This window comes from Mastigoproctus giganteus, chromosome 5, assembly GCF_048544385.1.
Source record: "Mastigoproctus giganteus isolate SK-2022 chromosome 5, ASM4854438v1, whole genome shotgun sequence".
Lineage (NCBI taxonomy): Eukaryota > Metazoa > Arthropoda > Arachnida > Uropygi > Thelyphonidae > Mastigoproctus > Mastigoproctus giganteus.
In genome coordinates this window covers 201,227,614-201,252,661 of record NC_143579.1, presented here as the reverse complement: position 1 = coordinate 201,252,661, position 25,048 = coordinate 201,227,614, and the positions used below count along the sequence as shown (strand labels likewise).

Genomic DNA, 25,048 nt, shown 5'->3' with positions numbered 1-25,048 from the left:
ACTTCCATCCCTTGTCGTGGAGTTAGTTAGTTATTTGGTTTTTAGGAGCATTAGCAACTAAGGCCATATTGCTCCGGGATATGCGGTGGTCATTCCTTGACCTTTCCGCATCCTCCGTATTTGGTGGTGACGGGCTCGAACCCCGGTCTAATCAAGAAGCGTGTGCTACGCACTGCTGCTCCTTCCCACCTGGCTACGGAGGCGCCCCCTTGTCGTGGAAGTTGATAGCCTAAATAAGTTTAAGGCTCAGCTGGACAGGTATTTCGAACGAACAGAGGGGTGAAGTGGAAGTGGTTATTTTTTATTTATTTATTTTACTTTATTTTTTTTTTTGACTGATGCTGCATAAGCTTGCTTTCTTGCATCAAATGCCTCTACTAATGCTAATGCTAATGATTACTACAATTATAGATGTGGTCGACGGATTGGGAAATGGTGCCATCAGTACTTTAGTATATTTCGAATTTGAGGACGACGAAACAGTTAAACGAGTATGGATGAAATTTCCTGAGTCAAAAATAGGACAATCTTCAATCTCGTTATAAACAATATGCAAAAGATAAACATTTACATAGTCAATCCGTATCTATTATAAAATGATCAACTACAATTCCATTCAAGATTAATTGGTAATTAAAATGTAAACGTACACAATTTCCTTTAGTATCTGCTTGTGCTTTGACTATACATAAATCTCAAGGACGGACCTTTGACAAAGTTGTATATAATTATGAAGCAACTTGTATACTTGGTGTTATCTCGAGTGACCTCATTGCAAGGTTTATATATTACAAATCCTCGCAGCGATTTCACATTTCACCATGGCAAAGCTACTAGTAATATAGAACTTCGTGCTGAACTAGATCGCTTAAAAAATAATAAGCTACCGTCTCTACAGGATGAACTGCAATTTTTCATACAAAGTGGATCTATATCGTCAATGAATGTACAAAGTTTACGGGCCCATGTTCGAGATATCGAAACAGACACAATCGTACAGCAATCCAAAATATTGATATTAAGTGAAACGGGGTTGAATAATGATGAACATATATTCCAATGTGTGACTTAATTTAAAAGGTCGGATGTTTGTAGTGGTGGTGTTGCGATATATCAACCAACGCGCTAATTGCTTCAAAAACTATCATAAGTACACCACATATCTTTGCACAACATAATAGCAGTAATGCAACAGCGGTATCAGATGAAATTGGAGACATTTGTGGATCTTTATGCAAATTCAATAGTGAATCTATTTTCATCGTTGCCATATACATCACTCCAGGGATGTCATTAGATATAATTCAAAAATTCATAAACAAGAATTTGATGCCATATTCCATTGAAGGTGCAAAATTATTGGAAGAGCCACTGGATCGTATACCTATAGTTCTCGCTGGTGATATCAATCTAGAATTAAATTCTAAGGCTGGAAAGAAGTTTTCTAAATTTATGAAAGATGTCTTCAATTTAGATATTAAGTCAAATACAGTAAATGCCCACTATTTGCGGTATCTGTATTCGCGATCGCTGATTTAATATAAAATGAAACCTAAAAAAATGTGAATTTTAAAGCGCCGTGAACATTTTCCGCCATAAAAAAACATGGGCGTGGCTAAAATTATCTTTCCCGGTCAAAACAGCGCTCAGTGGGTGGGGGAAAGGGGAGTGACAAAATCGCGAGCATGGATATTTCTCGCTAATCCTTGTTCAGTATGTGTTATGCGCTTGCCATGGAAGGTTTCGTCGTTTGCTTTTAATTTACATGCTTATAAATTGAATAAATTTATCAATTTTTCGAGAAAGATTGATAGACAAATAATTTTAGTGTTATTATAATATATTTTATATGGATTATTTCATTGTACACTAGTACAATGAAAAATTCCATTCATTGTATTTCATTGTACGGAAATTATTTTTTCAATAAAAATAAAATGCAGCAATACTTTTTTTTATTTATTCTACTGTATCAGTTTTGTAATGAGTTCCTGCAGTAAAGACGTTTTTAACAGCTGCCACTATGACACTATCAGTCTCAGAGTAGAAAGGCAGCAACTCATTATGTACCTGGTACATAAAAATTTATTTATTTTTTTTTTTATTGTTTGGCTGATGCTGTATAAGCTTGCTTTCTTGCATCATATGCCTAAACTAATGCTAAAAGAGAAAAACAGGAATGGATTAGCTTCAGGGCTGTTGTTGAGAACTTCTTAGGATACAAGGATCCAGACTACAAGAAATAGTTGAAAATATCTTGGCAAACTTCAAGAAGCTGGGCTACAACATGAGTGTCAAGGTACACTTTTTACACTCCCACATTGAATACTTCCCAGAAAATCTAGGAAGTGTTAGTGAAGGACAAGTGAGAGGTTTCACTAGAACAATAAAGACAAGGAGATGAGGTACCAGGGGAGTTGGAATGTCAGCATGATGGATGGCTACTGCTGGATACTGAAGAGGGACTGTAAAGTGAAAGGATCTGCAAGAAAATCAAAGAAACGAAAATTTGACCCATCGTAGATCAGTTTTTAAAACGAGAGGTGAGTGTTTAGTGAACTTTTTACCACACTGCTCTTTTTAATAGTTTTCAACGTGTATTTAAATATAAAAGTAGCATTTGTTGTAATTTTGGTGCACAAATTCTGCCAAAATTAATAAAATTTTGTGAAAAATCTAATTTTCTTTTGTGATTTTTGAAGAAACCTGATATGATGGAAACAAACCGGTCATTTTGAAAACAGCATTAGAAAATGATTCAGAAACTCCCTTGTCTGAGAAAACATCAGTGAATTTTTAAAATTGCAGAATAGTATAATTATTACTCTTTTATAAGAATTCTTTATTATAACCAAGTTACAGGTAAAGAAATGACAGAAAACTTGTGCACAGCTTGCTTCTTTTGAAATAATAATTTGTGTACAAAAATCTGAATTTAGGAATCTATTGGTTGTTAATAATTAAATTTTTTCCATTTTGATATTTTTTTGCAGTCACTTATGTAAAGGTGAAACAAAACAAATAAATAAATACAGACGGATACTCACAGACTGCGTAAAAATTGCTGTACTATTTTCTTCAAGCATCTGGTCAATATCGACACCATTTATATCATATCCAACTATAAAAAAATAAAATTAATTAATAATCACACTAGCATGATTAACACTCTCAGGATTAAAGAAAGAAATTGGTTTATGTTAATCAAAAATTATTAAAGATAATCTGAATATAAAAAAAAACCATGTGTGTACCCTGTACGCATGAAAGATGTTTTATGTGTAAACATCTTCTTTGAGGACATCTACTAAATTTTGAACAGCTAGAACAGAAATCATGAATAATATGTTTTATGCTCACACCTGCTGCTTGTTTGTTTGTTATTTGGTTTTTAGGAGCATTAGCAACTAAGGCCATATTGCTCCGGGGATATGCAGTGGTCATTCCCTGACCTTTCCGCATCCTCCGTATTTGGTGGTCATGGGCTCGAACCCTGGTCTAATCAAGAAGCATGTGCTACGCACTGTTGCTCCTGCCCACCTGGCTACGGAGGCGCCACACCCGCTGCTTACTGTATCAAACAATGTTTGGAAGGGATTAGGCCAATAGCCTAATTACCCATTTGTTGAATAGTATGATTGCAACAATACAAGTATTTGTATTGTTACAATCATACTATCATGTCGGATCATGTTACGCTGTCATGCTTTGTTGCAAATTATACATGCAGCACTAACAAGACCTGCAAGAAATGACAGTATCCACACATAATGTGCTAGAAAAACTATGACTTGTGCCTCAGGATCTCAACGGGTAAAAGTGCGAAATGGTAATGGTGCACATCCCATTTCGCAATGAGGAAACAGAGATATTCTCAAAGATGAAATATGTCAAGATCTATGACGACAACGAAGAGCTCAAACTAGCACAGCGTAAATTGTATGAATCAGACTTGGACATTCACAAAATGAATGAAATATATGACGATGCATGCAGTAATGACCTGCATAGCCTTGTAATGCACCTGCAAGAAGACCCCTTTTGAAACTTTTACAATCATCCAAACAGCGAGATGAATGATGATCTAAAACTCGCCATGCTCAACTGACTCAGCACAACTGCAAAGAAACGCAAAAACTTGATGACCAATGAGGACTTCTGCAACTTAACAAGAATGGCCAATAACAGGCAAAAGATTCTAATCATGCATGTAATTTGGAGTCTGTTATATCCCAATTGCGAACCGATTCAAATATTCTTGACCGGCCCAGTTAGTTGCGGAAAAACATTTATAATTTGCCTCTTGATGGAAATATACCACTTCAGTAATACAGATGGGTACTATAATGCCTATATTACTTGAGAGCTTCAAGTGGTAAGGCTACCGTTGTGATAGACAGAACTACTGTGCACACTGCCCTCAAGATATCCATTTCTCTGGTTACCAAAAGGTTTCTGCCACGGGTGGCAATGGTTACCCCAAAGCCACGTAAGTGGTATTCCCTGAATCATAAACGTTTTTCTACAACCAGCTGGTTTCTGCCAGCTCTGAGCACATCCAACATCACTATCCATGATCCTTTGAGTGATCTCCTCTCCCAACTCCGTTCTTTTTTCCCTTCCCGTGATGCTTTGTGCTGGTCGAACCATGGAAAAGGCATAAAGAACAGAAATGGCTTCATTTCTGGAAAGTAACTGAGTCATGTCAGACCATATTTGGAAAGTAACTGATGCCACTTCCAGAAATTATGTCATTTCCGTTTCATAAAATTGTGACAAATTGGTTTTACTACTGTCCAAAATTTAGTAGGTGCTGCCAAAGATATTTATACATCAAAAAACTTGAATTCAAAAGGATATTCAATGGCAGATCTTTTGACCATCTGAATGTACATAGAAGGCTGAAAATTTTACTAAAAAACAGACAAAGGTAATGAAGGTGACACTGTTCTTGCTGTAACAGTATCGCTAACAGTTGCTACGGTGTTGCATTATGAATAAACAGCACTTTTCAAAGCATTATGAATTATGAATAAACAGCACTTTTCAAACCAATTGTTGGAATTAAACATTCAAGTCGTTATTTTATTTTCACGAGTTACTTACTCTGGTATTGCATACAAATAAATAGCACTATTTTTTAAAAGAGAAGTATGAAATATGATGATATTTAGTATCTCAAAATTTGGCATCTCTCAATCTTGTGATTTATTGCTGCAGTTCTAGGGTAATGTATGTGGATGTAAACAAAAAAGTACAAAGACCATTGTTAGCTGTTGTGCTTGTAAATCAGCAGCAATAAAAATTAAATTGAAATCCTAGAATGTTTTCAGGAGCTTCTCTGATAGGATGTCATGTGCCCTCAAAACAGTCACCTTTATGGTGGCACCCAAATATAAACTGCATATGCATTGACTAAAATGGATGTCATGCTTCTTTTTCTCCAGAAAGTGGGCACTTTTTGTGTAGATATTAGTGGTTTTCAATATCTTGTCACATCAAAGTAGATTTTAGAGCCATGATGTTTCATGCCATAAGAAGTATACATTTATATAAATAGTGCAAAGCACCATTGCACACAGCTATACCTATAATGGCAATATTTGCACACAAGGCATTATACATTTCATAATGTGAATCACTTAAATATGACTTGCCTAGTCTTAAACCTTGAATAAGCAGCATTTCCTCAAAAAAAGAAATATATTGCTACTTATTCTCAGTTGAGTAGCATCATCTAGACAATGTCATTTAGCACATTACTGTCTCCTCATTGGTTGGTGATCAGGCACCCTATGAAAAACAGGCAGACAACCCAGTTGTGACAAGAATAAGTTACAGCATACTTCTCTTTTACTACTTATTCAAAGTTTAAGACTATTCAAGCCATTGTGAAGTCACTTACAATATGAATGTAAGGATGCTTTGAACTATTTGTACAAATGCTATATACACCATTCATAATGTAAACTTCAGAGCACTGAAGTCTATCTGGATTAAAAACTACTACATCTTTTGGCATCTCTCATATTCTGTAATTAAGTTATAACTGGACTGTCAGCTTTTGTAACTGCCTAGCCCTCAATTTTATTACCCTCCACTGCCTGGGTCAAGGTCATACACTTCCTTTGAAAGTTGAGCGAGGGTCTTCCAAAGTAAGGGTCAACTGTGGCCAAAAGGTTTGTCGATAATCCGTCATCAGTTAACTCTTTTAATTCAAAACTTCGATTAAAGGAGTCTATATGCAGAAGTGGGTTGATGCCCAGGAGCAAATGCAATCTGTTCGGCTCATCAGAGACTCAAAAGTCTGATGCTATACTGAACAATATACACCCAGGTCCAGCTTCAAAAACAGATCAATCAACACAGAATGCTTTGATTCCATAGGAGGGAGACAGGGAACATATTTTGTAAGAAAGAGAGATGGCAGAATCTGGTATATCTACCAGATGCAAAAATTGGCAATATAACATTTTATCAGCTCAAAGTGATTTTAGTCAGCGCAAGGTAATAAATGGGACTAATGATTTAAAGTTTAATAAAATACTGATAAATTTCTTATGAAATAAGATCATGTGTGTTGTGTGGTTGCAAGATAGGGCAAAACCTTTGTTTCTGAAATTCAGCCCACACATGATAGGAGATATTTTATGATGAAAGCCTTGTGGATTAACTCTAGGCTCAAGGCCACAGAGCAGGGATTTCTCTCAGTATGGTTGGCCTTACAATCTGTTTTGTAAGGATGGTACAATTAATGATGACACCAACAGATTGTCAGATTTTAAGGGGGGGGGGGATAAAGAGAGAGAATATTATTATTTATGTGGAGACTAATAATATTAAGCACAAATGATCTGATGATTTGTTAGACAAATACAGGACCATGCTGAAGAAATGCCACAAGTTAGGTCACAATGTCTATGTGTCTGCAATTCTGTTATCCCCAGACATGACAGGAGAGATTATATGCTGAAAGCCTTGTGGATTAACTCAAAACTTGAAGGACTCTGGAAGGCTTTTGGGAAGAGGGGAATTTTTTTTTTTTATCAGCTTGGCCCGTGCATGTAGGTAGAAGGAATCTGTTTTGTAAAGGTGGGATACATTTAAAAAAAGGTGGTGCAAGAGTTTTTGCCAGTATTAATGAGGATACCTTAAAGGTTCAGGGAAACTGCTAGTTTGAGGGGTAAAAGATAGGCTTTTATCTGATAATATTGGTCAAAGTAATGCTTGCACATACCTCAAGAGTTCTTGCTTGATACCACAACAGAACATATTAGCAAGATATTAGCAAGATGTTCTGTGGGCAGAAATGTTTCGAATGAGCAGGTAGCTAATGCCAGAGTAGTTAACTATACAAAAAACACTGTCTTAATTGTTTATTCAGTAATGTTAGAAGTGTTGTCAATAAAATGAGTGAATCTGAAGTGTTGGTTAGTACAAGTAACGCTGACATATTACGTGGTGCCACCCGGAAGTAGGGGATGGTGAGTTTCAGTATGGTATGTACAAAGTATTTAGGAAAGATAGGGCAGATAGAATTTTGATAAGAAACAGGTCATGCTTCTTATCAAAAGCAGCCTGAGTGCCATGAAAGCTTTCCTGGATTCAGACTTTTCACATGCTAGTATAGAATCTATATGGTGTGAAATAGTTGGAAGAAAAGGTATAATTAGAGTGGGAGTAATCTACATGCCAGGTGATTGTGAAGATTATGATGAGAGCCTCTACATGCAAATGGAATGGGCAAGTAGGTGTGAATGTGTTATTATGAATGACTTTAATTTGCCTCTAATTGATTGGAGAAAATGGGAAGGAAACTCCACATGGGGGACAAAATTTTTAAATCAACTAGATGATTTTTATTTGTACCAACATGTCATGGAAAGTACTAGGGAAAAGAATATTCTAGACCTCATCATCACCCATGAACCAGATGATATAAAAGGGCTGACAGTACAGAAAGGAGTAGCAGGAAGTGATCATGGAGTTCTGTGGTGGATGATGAAGAGAAAGAGGTAGCAGTAGTTAAAGGCAAAGGAATGGGTTATAATTTCAGAAAGGAAATTATGATGCCTTAAGGTGCTACATGGCCTCTATTAACTAGGTAGATATCGCACAGAGAGCAAATACAATTGAATTATGGTATGTCTAAAACATTAATCGCAGAAGCCGTGAATGTGTATATACCATTAAAAAAATACTCCATGGGGAGGATTCCAAGTTGGACGAATAATGAAGTTCTCAGATTAGTTGAGCAGAATAAGATGGCATGGAAAGGTTACAGAGGGGCAATAAAAAGTACTGAAGCCTCAAATTGATCTGTAATAGAGTGACACAGAAAAAGTTAGGCTGGCAAAGGCAGATTATGAGAAATCGCTGGCAAAGAGTGGGGATAAGGAATTCTTGACATATATAAATGCAAAGAAGAGACGGACAAACCAGATCGGACCCTTATGTAATGGACACGGGATAGTATTACTTACCTTGGCTGATGTTGCAGATGAACTCAACAGATACTTTGCAGCTATATTTACAGAAGAAAAACTCTTTATGTCAAAGAGAAATTATGGGAGCAAAGTTTGAAAAATATGTAATTAATGATATTGAAATTTCACATGATTATTTAATGAAAAAGCTTGAGCCTATAGGCCAGTAAGGCTTCTGGGGTTGATGGCATAAACCCTATAATCTTAAGAGAGATGGCAAGTGAGTGCATTGAACCATTGAGGCTAATTATGAGAGAATCACTGGACTCGGGAGTGATTCCATTGGATTGGAAAAGTGGTAATGTATCTCCAAAAAATAAGGGCAGTTCTAAGAGTGAAGGGGAAATTATCGGCCAGTCATTTTAACTTCAGTAGTAGAGAAAATCATGGAGGTAATGATCAGGGGTGAAATTATTATTATTATCATTAGCCACATGGTGCAAGGAAGCCTGAAGCTTATGATGCACTGGCCAAAAAAAAAAAAAAAAAAATTCCCAAATTACCCTGAGAGAGAGAGAGAGAGAGAGAGAGAGAGAGAGAGAGAGAGAGAGAGAGAAGCAGAAAAGAATCACCAAGAAAGAGAAGAATGATGATATCCAGCTCAGGACCCTGGGTTTGCCAAGCCCATAGTCACCAGAGGATCATTTAGATAGAAATCCTGAAGGATACTCAGCATGATTTTGGAAAGGGAAAATCATGTTTAACTAATCTGGTTAGCTATTTTTTGACAGGGTCACTCATGAGCCGGATTTAGGGAATAATTTCAACATTATTATTATTATTATTAGCTACATAGTACAAAAAAATTCCCGAGTTACCCTGAGAGAGAGAGAGAGAGAGAGAGAGAGAGAGAGAGAGAGAGAGAGAGAGAGAGAGAGAGAGAGAGAGAGAGAGAGAGAGAGAGACCAACAGTAGAAGGAAATTATCAAAAAAGAAAAATGATGATATCCAGCTCAGGACCCTGGGTGTACCAAGCCCATACTCGCCAGATGTGAGCCACTGGGATTCTGTTTATTTAGATTTCAGCAAAGCATTTCCCAAAGTCCCACATAAATGGTTATTTATAAGCTGGAACAGGTTGGAATCACAGGGAAAATCCTTAGATGGATAATAGGATGGCTTCAGGGCAGGAGGCAGAGGGTTGTGATAAATGGTTATTCCTCAGATTGGGCTGATGTATGAAGTGGGGTTCCCTAAGGATCAGTATTAGGACCACTATTATTTTTTGATTTTCATAAATGACATCGATGAAGGGATAGAAGGGATGATGTCTAAATTTGCAGATAATGTAAAGATTGGTAGAGTAGTTAATGATCACTGCCAAGCAGAGCTTCTTCAGAGTGACCTAGACAGACTTTAGGGAGATGTTCAGAAAAATGGCAGCTATGGTTTAATCCAGCAAAGTGTAAGGTATTACACCTGGGGAACAGTAGCCACTAACTTATAATATAAACTTGGTGGAGTTGAACTAAAGCCAGTAGTGGATGAAAGGAATTTGTGTGTTACAATAAAAGTCCTCCGAGCATTGTAGACAGGTTGAAAGGAAGGCACATGGTGTCCTATTGATGATTTATCAAACATTTGCTAGTAGAGATAAGGCCATCATAATTTCATAATCCCATTATATAAGGCTATTGTAGACCACACTTGGCATACTATGTTCAAGTATGGAGACCACACCTAAAGAAAGACATTGAGCTTCTTGAAAGGGTCCAAAGATGGGTAACTTGCCTGGTGAGATCAGCAAAAGGGCGTCCATCTGAGGAAAGACTTTGAATATGTAGGTTGCAGAGCTTGGAAATTAGGCACCTTAGAGGAGACTTGATTGAGGTGTTTAAGGCTCTGAGAGGCATAAGTAAAATGAATGAGGACGAAATTTTCACAGTTATAAATGATTCTAGAAGTAGGAGCCATAAATTCAAGTTACGGGGGGGGGGGGGATGTTTACACTGGATTGCAGGAAGTTTTATTTTAGCCAGTGAGTTATAAATTACTGGAATAAGTTACCTACATGGGTGGTAGAGGCTGACAATTTGGGGAAATTCGAAGGTCAGCTGGATAGTTATCTATGGGAGGAGGGAAATGCACAGGTTGCCTGTTTCTTTTTCTTTTATTAATTATTTAATTTTTTAAACTTTCTTCTTATTATTTTTTTGGCTGGTGCAGCATAAGAGATAGGATTCCTTGCACCATGTTGCCACTGCTAATACTAATACTCACTTGCCAAGAGTTTTTGCTTAATGCCATTGAGAAAGCATTAAGGATTTCTCTCTAACGTGTTTACACATGAGTGGCTCTCAGCGGGTGCTTGTGTGTAACCACTGAATATCCTAAAACTGAAAGGAAAACTCTAACAGAGGTAAAGTCAAGTAGTTATAAGGAGTGCATCAGGATTGTCAAAGGCATTAGGGTAAAAAACTTGATTTGTCTTTGTGGTAATGCAATGAATATTGTAAATAAACTAAATGAATTTGAGCTTTTGATCAAGTCAACTAACGCTGATGTAGTTGGGCGTACTGAAACATGGTGCCACTCACGTTTCAGTACAAGATAAAGAATTCCATTTTGGTGAATACTGTGTGCTATGGAGAGATAAGGGACTGAGGAGTGGGCGAGTGATGCTTCTCATCAAAAATTACATGAAGGTGGCAAGAATATACTGAGTCAGATCATGGTAATGTGAATGTTGAGTTATTTATCTTTACCATGTGCCATTTCAGTATGGTGTGAAATGGCATGTGGTAAAGAAAAGAAGCCAGTTGGGGTTTGTTTTAGGCCAAATGACTGATGAGAATAACTGAATGGACTAGTAAGTATGATTGTGTTATGAGTGACTACAACTGTTTCTTATAAAATGAGATCATCATCAGCCATTTTCAATCCACTGCAGGATGAAGGCCTCTAAAGCAACTTTCCAGTTCCTTTTGTTTTGTGCAATGGCCATCTGTTTACTATCCACAAACTCATGAATTTAATTTATCATCTTCGTCGTTGTTTTCCAGGTTTTCTTCTAGCTCCTTTTCGGTACCATTCTGTTATTTTCTTAGTCCATCTGTCATCATGTCTTCAAGGACACATAATTACTATGTGTCCTGCCTAAGACCATTTTAGTTCTTTAGTTTTGATAAGAATGTCCTTTACTTGAGTTTGCTGCCTAATCCATGTGTTTCTCTTCTCATCTAACAGTCTGATTCCCAATATAATTTGTTCCATTCTTCACTGTGTCTTTCTCAGCTTCTCTTCCATTCCTTTTGTGAATGCCCAAGTTTCACTTCTATAAGTCATGGTGGGTAGTGTACATCGGTTCATTATTTTACGTTTCAGACAAATTGGGATATTGCTCCTCAGTATGTGACTATATTTCCTGAATGCAATATCCATCCAAAATTTATTCTTCTCTTGAATTCCAGCCATTTATCATTATTACAGCCAATGACTTGTCCCAGATAAGTATATGACTTCACCTTTTCAATTACTGCTCCTTCAATAATTATATCCCTTTCTGTGGCATACTTGTTCATCATTATTTTTGTTTTAGCTATATTCATCTTTAGTCCAAAATCCTTACTAACTCTGCATAACTGAATAAGATTTTCCTCTTAATTCTTTGGAATCGTGGCTTATGACCACAATGTCATCTGCAAATCGTAAATGGTTTAGATACTCTCCATTCTCATTGACTCCTTTCTGCGACCAGTCTAATCTTCTGAAAGCTTGCTCAAGGGCAGCTGTAAACAACTTTGAAGATATTGTGTCTCCTTGTCGAACTCAAGGGAGAACTTGACAAACATTTGAAGCAAGGGGATGGGTGAAATAAGTTTTTTTTTTTTTTTTTTTTTTTTTGGCTGAGGCTATATAAGCTTGCTTTCTTGCATCGTGTGCCCTTGCTAATGCTAATTCTTTTCTCAATTTTAAATTTCCTCTGTCTTTGAATGTCTAATAAAGGAGGTAGCGTTCTCATATATTTTCTTCAAAATCATAATATATGGGGTATCTATGCGTTGTCTTTCCAGTGCCCGAAACATTGCCTTATGCTGTATGGAGTCAAATGCCTTTTCATAATCCACAAATGCCAAGCATAATGGTGTTTTATATTCAATTGCTTTCTGTATTAGCTGTGATATTACGTGAAGGTGATCCATAGTTGAGAATCCTGTCATAAAGCCAGCTTGCTCTTTCGGTTGATTCTTATCAAGTATTCTTTCTAATCTGTTAGTAATGACCCTTGTGAACAACTTGTAAATGTGGGATAACAAGCTAATTGGTCTATAATTTCAAATTTCTGATTTATCTCCTTTCTTATGCAGCAAAATCATGATTGCATTATTCCACTCCTTAGTCATCACACCTTTTCTAATGCATTTTGTGAAGAGTCTTGCCAGTTTTTGTGTCATGTCTCTTCCTCCCAATTTTAACAACTCTACAGAAACTTCATCTTCCCCTGGGCTTTCTGATTCTTCATTTTCTTCAATGCATGTTCTACCTCATCAGGAAGGATATCATGTTGTATGTGTTACTAATTTGCGATCCATCTTCCCCACTGCTGGCATCATTCCTTGTATAATTCTCTATAGTAGTCTTCTGCTATTTGAATTATGCCTTCTCTGCTATTTAAGTATACCATCAGTATTCTTCAGTTTCAGTATCATTTGAATTTCTGTATTACTGCTCATGGCTGCTGATTTAAGTCCTTTGTTTTCCATTAATGCTTGTTCTACTTTTGTTGTGTTAAATCTTCTTAAGTCCATTCTCAGTCTCTTTCTAATGACTTTGCATAACTTAGTATACTCAGTTTTCTCCTTGTCAGTGTTTACCTTGCTCTTCATTTGTTGTCTTCAGTTCATCATGACAAGTGTTTCTTGACTAATTTTTTCTTTGAATTTCTTTTTACTTATAGGTTTCTTGGGATTTATCACTTTTAGAAAGTTGTAATATTCCTCATTGATATCTTGGTCCTGAGCAGACTGGACAAAAGCATTGAGCAGAAGCATTAGCTAAGGCACATGATGCAAGAAAGCAAACTTATATAGCATCAACCAAAAAAAAAAAAAAAAAAAAAAAAACACCCCTTATTTCACCCATCCACTCGCTCCAAATGTTTGTCAAGTTCTGCCTTGAATCTATTTAAGCTATCAACTTCTACGACAGATGGATGTTTGTTCCAGCAATCAACCACCCGCTGGCTAAATGGCAAACTTCTACTCATCTATCCTACAACTGTCTTTCCTCATTGTATTATTTATTCAAGTCAGTATTTTCCTTTCTTTTCTCACATCTATATCAAGTGTGCATCTTACCATTCTGTGATTACTTCCAACATTTACCTTGTTCAGGACAGTAACATCATTCATGATATATCTTCTGTTAGTGAGGATGAAGTCTATTTCATTAGTTGTTAATCCATTTGGGCTCTTCCATGTCCACTTTCTGTTCACCCTTTTCTTGAAAAAAGTGTTCATTACTGATAATCCTTGAGATTCTGCACATTCCACAAGTCTTTCACCTCTTTCATTTCTTTCACCAATTCAAAAATTTCCTATAGTTTCCCTTTTTGCACTGTTTTTTTCTCTTTCCAACCTTGGTATTGAAGCCTCCCATATTTCTGTGTACATTTCTTCAAACTCTTCATCATTATGGCTCGATGTTAGTGGATAAATCATTATAACCTTTAACTCGTACCTCTTAGAAATCCTGAGTAGTAGTAATCTTGACACCCTTGGTGATGTACTTTTGAATTCCAAAATGTTTTTTATATCTTTATGGACCAGAAAACCAGCTCCACCTTCGCTCCTTTCACTGTTTCCATTGGTGTACAGCAGATTTCCACTTGATAAACTTATAAGTGATTCATTTCTTCTTCTTGTTTCAGCCTAACCGATGATATTCCAATTCACATTTTCTAATTCCTTTTCCAGCTCTAATATCCTGTCTTCACTGATGAGTGATCTTACGTCGTAACAGGCCAAGTTCAGTTTCCATGCATGGTGGTTGTACCCAGAGATTCTTAGCACCCTCTGCTTCCATTCTGATCCTCTCTTTGCCATAAGAGGGGGAGTGAAAGCAGCTGGGGACTGAGGGCCATTTGTTTCGTCGTACTGTCATGTGCTGGAGAGTTTGGTCTTTTTCTCTTCACGCTTACCAGGCGTCTTGAAGGGAACCACTCTACATGTTTGTTGCCACCTAAGTGACGTAACAAGGCTTACATAACTTAGGTTTAGGCTTACGTCAACAGGGCTTACATCGAAAAGGTATGCATGAGTGGATTTTAGGGAGGCAAGCCAACCGGACTTCTCCTAAATCTCCTGAAATAGAAAGATATTGGATCTCAATGTTTTAGACTGAGTGTATGATAACACACAGAATGCCTGTTCTCCTCTAAGACTGTAAACGTCTCCATATAATGGAAACAGTTTTTCGAAAAACTGTTTCCATTATATGGAAACAGTTTTCAAAAAAAATTGGATGATTGTTACTTACCTTTGAGAGATAAGTAGCAATCATCCAAAGATGTTAGAGCCGATTACATTCTCTCAGAATGTCTGAGAGAGTGCAAAGGGTTCTAATATCTTAGGGCAAATGTCTCTCTCCCATCCCCCTTGGATAGGTTGGTGGGCGGATGGCCTAGGCCCCCTGCCCATCCAAGCAGATACCATGCCGTGGCTACTTAGCTGGTGTGGTGTGGGATGCTGACACTGCCTGGCATGATTTGCCCCTTGGCCAGTGTGGGATAGAGCATTGATGCAGGTGCTCCTACATGGGGATCATTTCCCTATTATCTTTCATTCCTACCATTCACTCCTGGTCCTCTAAGGAGCTTAACTGTATCATAAACTTAATAGTGTTAAAACCAATAGCAAGCAGTGACCAGAATGCCCTAAAGTTTGTATACCTAAAAGTTGTACCTAAAGAAATCTGTGTGATCAAAGGTAAAGCTGAGAGTTTCAATTTCTATAAAGGAGACTATAAGGGAATAAAATATTTCTTCATCTTGAGTAACTGGGTAGACTATTGTATGGTTTTGGAAACAAATATTCTGTGGGAAATATTCATTGAATTTATCCTCCAAGCCAGAAAAGTATTCACACCGATGGTCATGTTCCATAAATATAAGATGCCAAAATGGATAACAAGTGAGGCTAAGAATTTAATTGAGCAAAAGAAAATAAAGAAAAATGAATGGGACAGTTACAAACAATTATGAAAGAATAAGTAACAAAGTCACTTAAAGAGTAAGATGGGTAAAAGCTGATTGTGGGAAAGTACTAGTAAAATCATATCTGTTTATATAAATATGATTTTATAATGTTAGGAATACTGCCAACAAAATGGATGATCTCAGATATTGGTTAGGTCTACAGATTTGATATAATAGAGCTAACTGAGACTTGTTATCAGTTAAGCCTATTATGCCAAATAAGAATGGGATCAGGAATTCTTCTCATGTGAATATGAGAAAGAAGAGAGTAAATCCAAAATATCCCTTAATTGTTTCGAGGGGAAGGTCCATAGAAAGACCAGCAGAAATGGCAGATGAATTGAACAGCTACATTCCTTCAATATTTACAATTGAAAGTAAACTCAAATCTCTGGGAAATCTTAAGAAATCAGACTGCTGTAAAGTAAGTGATATAATGATCTCAGATAACTGTTTATCATAAAGCATTGAGGTTAAAGGAGACAAGGAATTGATGGTATACATTCAGTTAAAATGCTGCATGTGCATGTATTAAACTAATGAGAATGTTAATAAAGATGTCTTTAGCCTCTGGGAAAAGCCCATAGGACTGGAGAACTGCCAATGTTTCTCCCATCCATAAAGGTGGTGGTAAAGAAGAGTTGTGTAACTGTAGACTAGTAAGTCTGACTTCTGTGGTTGGGAGAATCATGGATTCTGCAGTTCAGAAAGTAATTCAGGACTATCTGAACAAGAAGATAGTCCTGAATTGCTTCCCAGAATTCCCAGATATTGACTGGACCTTGTGGGTTGGTCATTTGCATACTACCAAGGCTTTTTGTGGGTTTATTGGATGATTATTTTCTAAAGCAGCTTGTACGAGAGGCAACTAGAGGGAATAATATTCTTGATCTGATTATCAGCAGTGATTCTTCATGCATTAAGTATCTGCAGATAAAGGAACCACTAGGTGGCAGTGATCACAGTGTGCTGATGTGGGATTTACTTAAAGATGTAAAAGTCAAAAAAATGAAGAGTTCCCTCCCCCCTGCTTAGGGGACCGGAAAATGTTGAAAAAGAAAGGGAGGAGGACAATATGATGGGAAGCCTGCTGAGAGCCCCAAGATGCAGAGCAGGAACAGCAAATGGAGCATTTGGGCCAAATGTATATGTATTAGCATTAGTAGAGACATATGATGCAAGAAAGCAAGCCTATACAAATCCATTCATTCCAAATGTTTGTCTAATTCTGCCTTGAATTTATTTAAGCTAGCAACTTCCACAACAACAACAACAACACATAGTAGTTTGTTCCAGCAATCAACTACCCACTTGCTAAAGGCAAATTTCCTCACATCTATTCTACAACTGTCTTTCCTGAGTTTAAATGTACGTCCCCAGGTTTGTAAACTGGGCAAGAGGAAGAATCCCATCAGCATTGAGCCTGCTCAATCCATTCAAGGCCTTGTACACCTCAATCAGATTGCCTTGCAGAACTTAAGCCTTTCTTCACAAGAGCACCCCTTTGTTCCCTTCACCAGTCTTGTTGCCCTTCTATGTACCCCTTCACCAGTCTTGTTGCCCTTCTATGTACTCGTGTGTGCGTGTGGTATGGTTGTTTATTGGCGCATTAGCTGCTATGGCTATGCCTATTCGTAGTTATATCAGAAAATAATTAAGAATGTAGCAATTCAAATTCATTTCAGTTCTGAAAGCTATTAATAAAATATTATACACTTATATTTCTTATATTTCAGAATTTATTATTATATTTCTTATATTTCAGAAAGCAAAAAAGTTCCTTAATATTGGCTTCCTCTCCTATGATATGATGTAATGTCAACGGTTCTTGAAGATTAGCCAGATTTTGAAGTATTGAAGTACGATGTAGTTGATAGTGTGGACAGTCAATCAAAATATGTTTGACTGTTAGATGTTCAGAGCAGTGTGAACACTGAGGAGGATCATTGCCGGTGAGTAAATGGAAGTGAGTCAGATGGGTATGCCCTATTCTTATTCATGCGAGTACCACTTTTTCTAGCCGAACTGTCTGAGTGCAAGATTGCCATAATTTTGGGTCCTGTTTCAATTGAAAAAGTTTGTTATTTGTTTCTTTATGCCATAGCTCTGTCCACTGTGCATGGTATACTGTTTGAATTATGATATTATAATCAGATGCTGGGATGAAGACAGAGTTTAAGTCTAAGGCTGATGGATTTTTAGCAGATATATCAGCTAATTCATTTCCTTTTATGCCTGAATGTGCCGGAATCCAGCAAAACTTCACTAGTTGTTGACAGTGATCAATTTGCAATAGCAAACTCCTGATTTTCATTAAAATATGGTGATTCTTTTGAGAGGGATTCTGCATTGCTCTAATTGAGCTGAGGGAGTCAGTGTAAACTATATATTTTGCAGATGGGTGTAGAGTCAAATTTTCTAGAGCTAATTGTATTGCATACAGTTCTGCTGAAAAGTTGCTAACTCAGGTGGAAGAGAAGCTGATATGATAGCAGAGGGAAACATTGCTGCTGCTGCTCCAACAGTTGAAAGAGATTTGGAACCATCCGTATATACCGGCAAGAAATCAGCACAGCTCTGAAGATGGCTAGCATGGAGTTGCACATTCAGTGTCGGTAGGCAATTCTTTCCCCATTGTAGAAAATAAGTATCACAAGTCAGTTGAGGAAAGGGGGTCCACGGAGGATGAGAGTAATTCTTTATCTGTTGCCTCCTGTGGAGAGGAACATTCCAGTTCTGTGATATTTCAAGGAGCTGTAGGCCAGTTGGTCGGATTTTACTTGGTTTATTTCTATAGAGATTAACTAGTGGTTGATTAAAAAGGTATGGCTGAATAGGATGCAAAGAGCAAGTCTGTATTTTGGCTGCATATTTAAGTAACAGCATTTTTCTGCGGAGATGCAGAGGGGGCTCATGAGCTTCAATGTATAGACCATGAGCTGGAGATGTCCTATACGCACCAATTGCAATTCGAAATGCATTATGTTTAATAGGATCCAGCCAGCGTAGTACACTCCTTCGGGCAGAATCATAAACTGGAGCACCATAATCTAAACGGGATCTGATCAATGCTCTATATAAGAGCAGCAAAGTTGTACGGTCTGCTCCCCAAGAATGGGCAGATAAAGCTCTTAGCATGTTGATCTTTTTGAGACAGGTAGTACGTAATAATTTAACATGCTCAAAGAAGTTCAGCTTACTGTCCAGGATTAGTCCCAAGAATCTGATATTGCTGGCAATCGGAATGGTGGTATTTGATATCCGAAGTTCAGGATCCGTATGCAGTTTGCATTGATTGCAACTGTTTTCTGTTGGGAAAGATGATATCCATTGAGCTCAGCCCACTTTTGTACTTTATTGAGAGACCTGCAATTGTCTTTCAATAGATCTCATATTCTGTGAATGGCAAGAAATAGAGAGATCGTCAGCGTAAAGGTACGCCTCTACAGTATTTGGGAGTTCTTTTGTGATAGAATCAATTCTGAGGGCAAACAGGGTTGCACTCAAAACTGACCTTGTGGTACTCCTTCTTCTTGCAAGAATGTAGTAGAAAGGGAATTTTGATATCGCACCTGAAAAGATCTGCTCTTGAGGAAGTTCCTAATAAATATAGGCAGGTTGCCACGGAGACCATGATTATGGAAGTCACGGAGAATTCCATAACATCAGGTAGTATCGAATGCCTTCTCTATATCTATGGAGACCATAACTAGGTGTTCGTTTTTAACAAAGGCATTGCGAATTTCGGATTCAGACTTGATCATCAGATCAAAGGAGGACCTGTTTTGGCGAAAGCCATGCTGACTATTACTTAGTAGATGTTTGCTTTCAATGATCCAAGTGAGTCGACTGTGGATCATTTTTTCAGGAATTTTACCTAGGCAACTAGACAGAGATATTGGTCTGTAACTATTAGGATTGGAGGGGTCTTTTCCAGGTTTCAAAAAGGCCAGAACTGTAGCATGGTGCCAAGAAGTGGGATAAACATTTCCCAGGAAGATTCGGTTAAAGAAGACTAGCAGCATTTGTAAGTTTTTCTCATCAAGGTGCTGTAACATAACATAATATATCTCATCTGGCCCAGCGGCACTGTTGCGTGTTGTTCTGATGGCTTGCATAAGTTCACAGTATTGGAGCAGCTGGTTATATGGAAGTAGCAGTGAAGTTCAAAAGTTGATGTGTCTCTGTTCTGTGGTGGTCTTAGTTCTGAAATTCCGGAGTGTAGGTGGAAGCAGCTGAGACACGAGCAAAAGTTTTGCCTAAGGCATTTGCTATATCCAGAGGAGCAGAGACGTCTAGACCATTGCAGGAGAGAATTGGGGAAGGAACAATTGGAAACTTCCCGGAAAGCTGCCTAATTTTCTTCCATATTAATCATGGCTTCGTGTTTCTATTGATAGTCGATGCAAACCGAGTCCAAGAATCTTTCTTGGCTTGTCTTTGAATGAGACGGGCTTTTGCCTTTAGTTTCTTGTAGTTAATAAGATTAACTGGATAGATCCCATTCACCCCAGTGCCTTTCTTATGTTTAACTTCGACAATTTCTCCTCCACTTTGCTGTCAGTTATTACAAAATCATTAAGCACTCTGTTGCAGGTTGATAAACTTCTCACATTTTCCTCCCTTAATAACTCCTTATGTGTGAATGTAGATGCAAAATACTCATTCAGATCATCAACAGTCGAACCAACGATATCAAGTGGATCAATCTGAATTATCCTCTTCCTTTTAGAGTTTATATAAGTAAGGACGTTCTTGCTGTTTTTCTTAACATCCTTTGCCAAAGATTTCTCGTAATCTGCCTTCAATGACTTGATTACAGTGTCACCTGAAAATTTATATGCATTCCATGCATTTTTCTTCTCTGCCACGAGTCTCATTAGTTCATCTGACATCCATTTGGGCCTAAACCTAGCACAGTATTTCTTAGTTGGAACAAAAAGCCTAGTAGCTTACAAGATTACTTCCTCGAATGCTTCCCATTTAGAATTTGCTGTCGGTAAGATCATCAGTTGGCATCACTGTATAGAACTTAAAAAATCTCTGAGACCAATGTAGTCACCTTTACGAAAGCAAAAACCCTTCCTTTTACCCCCTATTGTAGTTACATCTTTATGTAAATCCACATCGATTTTCTTGTATTCTTGAACATATGTCAATGGAGGGTTGTTGTTTGGTTTTTAGGAGCATTAGCAACTAAGGCCATATTGCTCCGGGATATGTGGTGGTCATTCCCTGACCTTTCTGCATCCTCCATATTTGGTGGTGATGGGCTCGAACCCCGGTCTAATCAAGAAGCGTGTGCTACGTACTGCTGATGCTCCTTCCCACCTGGCTACGGAGGCGCGTCAATGGAGGGTCCCACACTGTCAACTCTGTTACAAGCCAGTCCTATCAATGATCAGGAACTGTCCTGAACTTCGATGCAGGTTTCTCCCAGCCCTCAATGCTGGAGAAGATCCCCAATTTTAAGGGTTATATATAAAAAAAAAATTCTGTATATGCGCTCAGTATACCAAGTCGATGCCAAAGTTTTGATGAATGAGGTACAATGATTCTGTACCACAATAGATATCCATAAACTTTACCCCACATTATTGTAATTTTTATATTTTTATTTTTATTATTTTCATTTTTTAGTATTTGTACATGTATTCACTTATTTAGTCATATCTGTACTACCTTCACACTGTTAACTCTTGACGTGCACACCATACTGGGTATTATCGTTAGTCATGCCTAACCCATCTCTTCTAAAATAATAAAGTTTAATTATTTTTTTAGAAAGGATGATGAAACTTTTTTTTGCCAAATACTTAATTTCTTTTTCATAACTCAAGGTGTTTCTGATTAAGGTTCTGTTCATGTGCAAAATATGGTTCACAATGAATGGAATCTTGAACCTGGAAAATCTACACACTTGGGAAAAGAAAACTAACCACGATACATGCTGTAAACATCAGCATTTCATTATGTCACTTGCATTATGAATTGGTATGTAGGATATGCAAAATGATAAAAGTCACTAACTGTAATAAAAATTTCAACACAATTATATAAATAGAATTATTTTCAATTAATATTACAGGGTGACAGTTTACTCACCAATATCTAACTGCCTCATTATTCTATCTTTACACTTTTCACGATGTTCAAGTTGTATTTCATTATATTTTCTCATTGCATCTGTATATCTTCGAGACAAAACCAAGTGCTGTGTAAAAAATAAAAATAAAAAAAGTCTATTTATCAATCTTTCTCTTTCTTTTATTCACCACCAATCAAACATACTTTATTTTCTGAGTCGACTTATTATGTAAAAATGCATCTACCTCTGAGATGGAATTTACAGGTCTTTTAAGTAAATGATGAGACTAAATATGAAATACAAAAACGACAATTTAGAGAAACAATCTAGATACAAGTATGGCAAGTTTACAACAGAATGTCTGCATATCACAAATCAATACAGTAGAAGCCCTTATATAGAATGTGATCAGGAGTGGTAGTTGGTTGGATAATTGAAAAACTATATATACATACCTTAAGAATTTTATTTTCACTTAAAACATATACATGTACATTCATTTACATACAATCAATAATCATGATCTGTTTGGATGATGAAACATGATGTTTACCAGCGTAGTCCCTCCATTTTATAAACATCACATCACTAGTTGTTAAAACCCGATGCTGTCCATTATAACGTAAAGTTCTATCTAGGTGTTTTGGTTGCTGTATAAAAGATTTTTGGCTCTGGATATTTGATTTAGTCTTTTCTTCTTCATATTTAAATCCATAAGTTTCCATCACAATTTATATAATCTCTGCTTCATCAATAATTTCATTTTCTAACAAATTGGTGATGATTTGTTATGAGTAGTTATGAGAAATGAGTAGTGTATGTTTGTGTGTATTATGTGTGTGTTCTGTTGTTTTGTGTGACTGCTTGGCTACCCAGAAGCATCAGTCACCTGGACAGATGATTCTGGGTACTTGTCCACACCATGGAAAGGTGGGTCAGTCCCAATGGAGCTTGCACTATGTCTCAATTCAAGACTCTGAACCACCTGATGTTGGCAAAAGATGGGCCAAATTCCTCTGGGGCCCACTCCAGAGGGAAAAAAAGAAAAAGAAAGAAAAAAGGGATTTCCCGTATTGTTAAACAAAAAAAAAAATAAATAAATAAAATAAAAAATAAAAAATAAATAAAATAAAATAAAATAAAAAAATAATAATAAAAATAAAATAAAGTAATATAAAATAATAATAAAAATATATATAATAATAAAAAAAAATTAGGGAATGTTGCTCCTTATTGAGTAGCTCCACCAGCCAAAGGAGTAGAATACTCCTTTGGCTGGCGTATATGGCTATATAATTAATTCTTCTTCTTCTTGTAAAAACATCAGAGGCAAACTGCTGAAGAGCAACATAACAATTCTTGTCTCCCACCAGCAAAATTGGAATTCTTGTCTCCCACTGCTCAAAGCCCATGAGAGAGTGTAGAAACTGATGAACGAAGAACATCTCTAAAGTCATTATATAGCAGACATTCAAATAAAATGTGGCTCCAATTTTCATTCTCCCCGCATTGACAAGCTTCCATCCTAGAAAGACTAAAACGACACAGTTTTTCGTTAACAGATCCATGTCCCGTTAGGAGGAAGGATATATATAAGTCTAAAGAGAAGCAAACAGGTTTCTGCTTTACACAGAAGGTCACCTCAGGAAAAAAAGTCCTAGTAACAGATCTGACAGATGACGTATCCCAGCGGGTCTTCCACAGATTTATCATTTAATTCCACAAACAATTACATTCTTGCTTAATATCTGAATGAATATTCAGAACCAAACACATAAATTCAGTTGATAGTTCGTTTTTTAACCTATAACAAAGACCTCTGTAAACAACATGAAGGTCCAATGGCAATACACCTGCAAGAACCTGCAGTGCCGAAGTTGAAACGGTACGACAAGCTTTTAACATACATAATAATATTGTACGTTGCATAGCAGCCAACTTCAATCGAAATTTAACAGTTCTAACCTTGTGTGAAACCACACCTGCAGCGTAAATAGCCATAGGAAGGAATATGGCATTATAATAGATCCTCATGGTACGTCTAGAAAGTCTACAGTCTGAATGAGAAATTTTTGCGATAGCACCAGTGAATCTTCTGATCTTTGTTGTTACATTATTTAAATCAGAGACAAAATTAAGCTTTGAGTTGATTGTAATCCCAAGTAATTTAGTTTCAGAGACAAGTGGAATCCTGTTATTATTAATCTTCACTAAATGGGGTCGTTGAGGGTTTAAATGTGATCCAAAGATCATCATTTTAGTCTTAGATGAACTAATTGTCAATTTATTATCCACTGTCCATTGAAATAAATTTTGTAAGACATTAGCATTAGTAGAGGCATATAATGCAAGAAAGCAAGCTTATGGGCATCAGTCAAAAAAAAAAAAAAAAAAACACGCTCCCATTTCACCCCTCTGTTTGTTCCAAATACCTGTCCAGCTCAGCCTTAAATTTATTGAGGCTATCAACTTCCACAACAAAGGATGGAAGTCTGTTCCACCAACCAACTACCCACTGGCTAAAGGCAAACTTCCGCACATCTATCCTACAACTGCCTTTCCTCAATTTGAATTTATGCCGTCTCAGGTGATTATTCTGAGCAAGAGGAAGAATCCCATCAGCATTAAGCATGCTCAAACCATTCAAGGCTTTATACACCTCAATCAGATCACCTCGCAGGTGCCTAGTCTCCAGACACTGTAATTTGCAAAAGTTAAGCCTTTCTTCGTAAGAGCAACCCTTTGTTCCATTTACTAATCTTGTTGCCCTTCTCTGTACTCGTTCCAACAGTTCTACATCCTTCTTAAAATGATGCCTCCAGACCTGTATACAGTACTCAAGGTGTGGCCTGACCACTGCCTTATACAAGGGTATAATCACCTCCATATCCCTGCTAGAAAAATTCCTCTATATCATTGACAAGATACCATGAGCTATTCTTCAGACCATCTGCACTGCTCAAAAAAACTTCATATCTGCTTGCACAATTACCCCCAGGTCCTTTTCATTCTCTACCACTGTCAATGTAGTACCACAGAGTTGATACGTTATTCTGGGGTTACTGCTTCCCATATGTAGTACTTTACATTTGTCAATGTTAAACTTCATTTGCCACCTCTCAGGCCAACTGCTCAACTTTTCTAGATCCTGTTACAGCACCGTATTAGCATTAGCATTAGTAGAGGCATATGATGCAAGAAAGCAAGCTTATTCAGCATCGGCCAAAAAAAAAAAAAAAAAACACACCACTCCCATTTAACCTCTCCGTTCGCTCGAAA

At 37.1% G+C, this 25,048-nt stretch overlaps 1 protein-coding gene across 1 annotated transcript in view; it reads right to left on the bottom strand.

Annotated features, from left to right (window-relative positions):
* LOC150086007 (syntaxin-1A-like) overlaps window positions 1-25,048 on the bottom strand; it is a 209,916-nt gene that overhangs the window by 78,000 nt on the left and 106,868 nt on the right. The window contains exons 6-7 of the mRNA XM_090374769.1: window positions 21,787-21,895; window positions 3,048-3,121 (exon numbers count right to left, since the gene is read on the bottom strand). Coding sequence (XP_090230895.1) covers window positions 3,048-3,121; window positions 21,787-21,895 — 183 coding nt within the window. The remainder of the gene's footprint in view (window positions 1-3,047; window positions 3,122-21,786; window positions 21,896-25,048) is intronic.